Source organism: Mesocricetus auratus, unplaced genomic scaffold (genome assembly GCF_017639785.1).
Source record: "Mesocricetus auratus isolate SY011 unplaced genomic scaffold, BCM_Maur_2.0 Super-Scaffold_100021, whole genome shotgun sequence".
NCBI lineage: Eukaryota > Metazoa > Chordata > Mammalia > Rodentia > Cricetidae > Mesocricetus > Mesocricetus auratus.
In genome coordinates this window covers 26095028-26101779 of record NW_024429202.1, presented here as the reverse complement: position 1 = coordinate 26101779, position 6752 = coordinate 26095028, and the positions used below count along the sequence as shown (strand labels likewise).

The 6752-nt window shown below is 45.6% G+C and overlaps 1 protein-coding gene across 2 annotated transcripts in view; it reads left to right on the top strand.

Moving 5' to 3' along the window:
* Window positions 1-427: 427 nt before the first annotated feature.
* Window positions 428-6752, top strand: part of Prim2 (DNA primase subunit 2) — a 182814-nt gene continuing 176489 nt past the window's right edge. For both annotated transcript variants that reach the window (XM_021230328.1, XM_013117302.2), the window contains exons 1-4: window positions 428-572; window positions 1087-1252; window positions 2512-2615; window positions 6402-6481. In XM_021230328.1, the coding sequence (XP_021085987.1) occupies window positions 1099-1252; window positions 2512-2615; window positions 6402-6481 (338 nt within the window). In that variant the 5' untranslated portion in view covers window positions 428-572; window positions 1087-1098. The remainder of the gene's footprint in view (window positions 573-1086; window positions 1253-2511; window positions 2616-6401; window positions 6482-6752) is intronic.

Below are 6752 nucleotides of genomic sequence, written 5' to 3'. Positions count from 1 at the left end.
TTTCAGTGCTTGGTTACACGGACTCGGAAATGTTTGCCCCCAGCACCGCAGCACTGAGTCCCAACGCCGTCTCCACGCACTGAGGGGCAGGTTAAGTTTTTGAAAACAAAATGCACAGATGCCTGTATTTAAGATAACCATGCCGGGCGTTGGGGCTCAGCACGTAACCCCAGCCCTTGGGAGGCTGAGGCAGAAGGATCGCCATCAATTCCCAGTTAGACTTGGCTGCAGTGGGAGACCCTATGTCAGAAAGATCGAACCTCCGCAAACAAAACAAACAAACAAACAAAAAACCCAGCAACTAAAAAGCAAAACGCGTGAAACACGTGGCCTCTTCATCCGTTCCACGGATCTCGAGATCTCCGCGCAGCACCGCGGTGGGCGGGACGCCAGGGGGTGGGACCTGTGTACCACACTTCCGTTTCCGGTTCCAAATGAACCTTCCCGCCACTGGGAAAGAGCAGCTGTCAGCGCGGGTGTTCCCTGCAGTTTGGTTGCTGGCTGGTTTATTTGGGACGGAGAAATCGTGGAGTTGAAAGTCTGCAGGTTGACCTGGTGGCACCGAGTGACAGGTAATGTTTAGGTGGGCTTTGGGGGGCGGGGAGAGACGCGGCTCGGGAGGGCCCCGGAGCTCCGGACGGGAACTTAAGGCACTTTTGAATGTTCTGGAAGGCTGGAAAAGTCTGTTTTCCCGGGGTTCTAAGATGGGGAGTAAGTCTCTTATCCAGGTAAAATCTACGTTTCTTTCCCTTGATTTCAGGACTGTCCCTCCAGTAAATCCTGTCTGGTCTTGGGTTCACAGTTGTCTGAGGGTGGAGTGTGCGGGGTGCATCGCTTTTCTCTTGCTAAATGGGCCACCACCTGCGTCTTTCCCAGTTTAGTTCCTCCTCTCACTCGCCCCCGTTATTAAAGATGTATGTAGAAAATAGGGCATCGCTTAAGTGTAATCACTTTAATGGTCTGTGCATACAGTCAGTATTTTGTGTGTGCAGCTACATGTCTGTTTTGTTGTTTTCAACTCTCCTATCGTTTTTTAACATTTCCCCCATCATTTGAGCATTTTTTTTTTTAATTCACTACTTTCAGAAGGTGGTCAAGATGCAGTTCTCAGGAAGGATTCGGAAGAAGCTGAGATTGGCGGGAGACCAGAGAAATGCTTGTTACCCTCACAGCCTTCAGTTTTACCTACAGCCACCCTCTGAAAACATATCTTTGATAGAGTTTGAGAACTTGGCTGTTGATAGACTTAAATGTAAGTGGCATTTAAATTCAAATGTTTGTATTCTTGGGAAACGCAATTATCACTTATGGCAATGAATAAAGGCGGTTTATCCTTATTCATCAGGCCATTGAGTACATACTGGTGGTTTGCTGTTGAGGGTTTGATACTCTATTCAGGTGGCAGGGACTCTGCCATGAGGAATGTAATTCAGTTCTTTGTTGAAAGTGTACCAACTATGGAGAGAGAGAGAGAGAGAGAGAGAGAGAGAGAGAGAGAGAGAGAGAGAGAGAGAGAGAGAGAGAGAGCGAGCGCGCATACATCAGATTCCCTTTTGCTTTGGTAGAAGGAGATGTTAATGCTCCTGGAGCATAAAAGTGAGAGTGAAGACCAGGGTGAAAAGGTTATAGAAAGCTTAGTGACTCAGACGTCTCAGTGAAGGTGGTGATTGAAAGGCTTTGTCACTTAAGGGGTGAAATGGCAAGGGCTCGGTTAAGGTAGTGACAATGACAGTGGCAAGAAGGGAATGACAGAGAAGAAAAGGAGGTGTCAGTAACAGGGTTTGGTAAGTAGCTGGATGCGAGGAGGCAGGAAGCAGGTTCCGGGGGGTTGACTTGCTTGCTTGGGTAGAAACTGCAGATGGAGATGGGGACGGCCTGGAGAGGAGCCGGAAGTGGAGAGGACGTGGCTTAGACACCACAATAGGAGGGAACCAGAGGAACCTGGGTTTGTGTTCAGGAGGAATGCAGAAGGTTTCTTGTCTGGTACTAAAGCGTGCCTCCAGGGAATTGGTGAGGAAGGCTGGTACATGGCTTTCGGGACCTTTGAGGAGGGCTGCTCTGCTGTGTTGTCTCTGGGTCACCAGGAAAGGAATGCCCATTTCTTTTTCTTTCTCTTTTCCTTTTCATCTTCCTCCTGTGCCGAGTAAGTCAAGGTAGACAGACTACAGACTCCTGCAAAACTTTTCTTCAGACGGACACGTGGGCCCTTTTACTTCTTAGCCTCGGAAGCTTGGTATACAGCAGCAGGAAGGATCACCCACCATTTTTCCATTTCCCCTGGTTGAAAACCCCTGGTGTTAGATTATTTTGTATTATTTGGCACATTGGTGGGGTTAATCCTCTTACACACACAAATCATGTAATGTACTTGCAGAAAACAAAGTTGTTAATGCTGTCATAAGAACAAGTAATTAGAGAATTGCTGTCCGTAGGTTTTTTTAATCTTTGATTTATGTTTTTTTAATTTATCTTGGATTTATATATTTTTTATTTTAAAATATTTTTCCCCAGTGCTAAAAACAATTGAGAATCTTGGTGTGAGCTATGTGAAGGGAACAGAACAATACCAGAGTAAATTGGAGGCTGAAATTCGAAAACTCAAGTTTTCCTACAGAGTAAGTAATGGAAAGGCATGGAGGGAGAATGGTCCTTTCAGGTTGTATGTGTTTATGTTACTGAGTGTAAGTGATGGGAAAGGGCTTTTATTAGGCATGGGATTTTATAAAGGTGAATGTAAACCGGGCGTTGGTGGCACACGCCTTTAATCCCAGCACTTGGGAGGCAGAGGCAGGCGGATCTCTGTGAGTTTGAGTCCAGCCTGGTCTACAGAGCGAGTTCCAGGACAGCCTCCAAAGCAATACAGAGAAACCCTGTCTTGCAAAACCAGAAAAAAAATGTGAATGTTGTTTAGACTGAAAGAATACACAGCCTACTGACGTGGCTGATATATAGTTAGACTAGATGATTAAAATACAGTAGTTTCTTTGCCCTCAGGACTGCTGTCCTTCTGCCCTATTAATTTCTTATTGAAGCACTGTCCTGTACATTGTACCCAGTGACTGACTTTAGAGATCGCCTGCATGCTGTGTCTTACAGGGTGATGCATGCTATTTCTTTGTGGTTACTCCAGGAGCACAGGCAGTTGCCTGGTCCAGATGGGGGAAGTTTACAAGGCTTCCCAGAGGAGGGGGTTGTTCCTCAGTCTAAGCTTCCCTTGACCTTGTGATATAGTCCAGGTTGGCCCTGCACTGTTGATCCTTAGCCTGTGGAGTGCTGAAGTTAACAGCTGTGCAGCACCACATCTGGCTTGGAACTGCATCTTGACAGATATAACGTTTTTATTTTGGGAGGATAATTGCCAACAGCAGGTTCATAGGGTCATCTTGGACAGGAGAGCACAGGAGTCTGGAATGATGAGAGTTTGAATTTATGAGAGATGGGGACGATTGAAGAGATATTGGTGTAGACTGGAAAGATTTTAGTGACTTATCCCAGGGGGAAACCAGAGAGTACAAAATAGCTGATGGAAATAATTTAAGGGAGGAGAGGTTTGACTCATGGTTTTAGAGGTCACACTTCATCATAGTGGTCAAAGCATGGCATATTTCATAATGGTGGCAGTGTAGAGTTGGGGTTCCTTACCTCATTTGTGGCAGACAGAAAGCAGAGAATGCAGTCACAACCAGAAGTGGGTGTAACCTTCATAGGTCCGCTCCTAGTGATCTACTGTAGTCAGTGAGGTCCAGTGCCCAAAGATTACTGCCAGACTAATGCCACCAGCTGGGGACCAGGTATTGGAACACGAGCCTGTGGGTGACATTTCAAATGGTGTTGCTATTTAAGGTGTGACATACAGAAGAGAGGCTAGTCTGGGAACCAAGGTGTTGAGTTTTGTTCTGGACACAGCTGTGATAGTACCTTTAGACTTCTTTATACGCAAGTCTGGTCTTAGAGAAGGCACGTTTGGTGGGTACACCGGCTTCCGAGAAGGCTGGAATCAACAAGACTGAGTGAGAATGCACTAGGGAAATAATTGGAGAAGGTAGCGGGGACAGGATGAGGAGAATACCGGTATCTAAGGTGTGTGGACTGGAGGAGTCTGGGAAGGAGCTAGAGAAGGAACTTCATGAGGATGAGGTGATGAACTGGGACGGAAGTGTCACAGAAGCCAGAGGTTGGTTAATAAAGACAACACAAGGAAGCAACATCAGCCATTGGCATTATGCTCTTTTGTGCCGAATTTGGATGCAAGTGTATTGCTTACATCAGCCCGTATTGTTTGTCTTGTGAGCTGGGTACCGTTACCATCCTATTTTATAGTAAAGACCTTGTTTTCTTATACTTCACGCTCATGCTCATAAAAGGGTAAGTGGTAGAGCCAGGATTTTTAACTGTGGCATTTTGTTTTGTGGTGGTATTTTTACCCTGACAGTTTCTTTCGGAAACTTAAGTAGGTCGCATAAGGATGGTTGTACAGTATACAGTGGAGTGAGCATCTGGATGGGCCCTTGGAGATGGGGCAGAAACCAGAGTAGTGACAGCTGTTGGAGGAGAGAGGTGGCAAGGCGGGTATGGATACTCTTAGATGTTTAGCTAAAATTACAAGGGAAATGAGGGAAGGATGTAGATGTTTTAGGGAGAAGATACAGATACACATGCAGATATACTTGATATACGTGTGTATTAATTTTATTTTTTTTGTGTGTGAGTGATGTATGCATGCGTGCAGGTGTGCTCACCCCTTTGCAGCATGCGGATTGACCAGTGGCCAGAGACTGACACTAGGATGTCTTTCACAATCACTTTTCTACCAAGGGCCATCAGAGGCAAATGAGTTGGAGGTTTTAGTTATTGAACAAGGAAGGCAACAGATGCTGTGTCCATGGAGATGGAAGGGGAGGCAACAGATGCTGTGTCCATGGAGATGGAAGGCAACAGATGCTGTGTCCATGGAGATGGAAGGGGAGGCAACAGATGCTGTGTCCATGGAGATGGAAGGCAACAGATGCTGTGTCCATGGAGATGGAAGGATGGAAGGGGAGGTGCAATGTATCGTGCGGATACACAGTCTTATTGCCCTTGGGGAAGGCACTCCAATAGGGACCTTAGGGCAGTTGATGAAGACTACAGCTGCTTTCCTAAGAAGTGAGGAAGAAGATGATTATGTATCAATCAGCTTTGCTTTTTATAGGCTTTGTGTTGTTGATTGAATCTGGAATGTCTGCCCCAGGCCTGAGTGTTAAAAACCTTGATGCCCAGCGTGGTGTATCTGAAGGGAGGTGAAATCTCGAAGAGGGGGGAGTGAGGCCTAGCGGGAGGTTTTAGTCATTGAGGCATCTGCTTGGGACCTTAGTGAGACCCTGGTCTCCTCCACTCTTGGCTGCTTCCTTGCCACTCCTGTGTGTGGTGAGCAGCTCTGCTTCAGCATGCACTCCTCATGTTCTCCTTTGCCACAGACCCAAAGTAGTGGAATACATGACGGTAGTGCAATCCTCTAGTCCGTGAGCCAAGAATGAACCTTTCTTCTTCTTTTTTTTTTTTTTTTGGAGGCTGTCCTGGACCTCGCTCTTGTAGACCGGGCTGGCCTCGAACTCACAGAGATCCGCCTGTCTCTGCCTCCCAAGTGCTGGGATTAAAGGCATGCGCCACCAACGCCAGGCACTTTTCTTCTTTTAAATGGCTTGTCTCTCTGATTTTGTTAACGTAACTGAAAGCTGATGAACTTGTTCTGGAAAGTTATTTGACCTCTTAGTGCCTCAACTTCTCCATCTTTCAAATAAGGAGGGCACAGGAACCTTCATTACCCAGTTTTGAAAGTGTGTTTGCACAGTCAGAATGCCTTGAGCAGTGCCTGTACCCACTTAAGTGCCAGGCATGTGTTCAGTGTCACTAGTTTGGGCTTGGATAAGAATAATTCATTGGCATTGATAATTGTGTACTTCAGGCTAGAGACTGAATTTTATATTTCACATTCCTATAATTGCATGTTTTTTCTCTAAAAGTTATCAGTATTTGAGGATGGACTGTAGAGTGTGGTTATATATTTTAATTTAGAATTAAATATTAAGATTTTTTCCCCATACCTAGAGCAGTGAAAATGAAAGGAGTTGAGGGCTGAGTCTTAGGAATGACTGAGAGGGTGAATACCCTGGGTGTAAGCTGGGTAAAGTTAGGGGAGAGATTGAAGAAAACAGCTGGACCCAGCCCAGGAGCCTTTAATGAGACAGTGCTCTTCTCAGTTTTAGCTGGTTGTAGTTGAAATAAAATGATAACACCCCGGGAAGCATATTATGAAATGTGTCTTGAAGTTTCTGTTTTACCATTGGCTGTGTTGAGTAAGCCTTTCTTTACACCCTTGTCATTCTAACGCACGGTTCTATTCGTGTCGTCTCGTTTCCAAGGAGAACTTAGAAGATGAGTATGAGCCACGAAGAAGGGATCATATTTCCCACTTTATTTTGCGCCTCGCGTACTGCCAGTCGTGAGTATACGCTTACATTTTCGCTCAGGCTTGACCTTGGGTTATAAATTGGTTCATGGGAAGTTGGCATGGTTTTGAACTGACTGTAGGAAAAACCAGAATGACATGGAGGGGGTGTGGAACCAGCATGCCATAGGCTGAACATAATTTTTCATTCTTTGCAGTAAGTCGCTTTGCTGGAAAATGCTGAAAAAAATTATTGCACATTTGCTGAAGTCAAGTTTTATCTGAATGAGAGAGGCTCTAGATTTTGGGATTTAAATTTACAAGG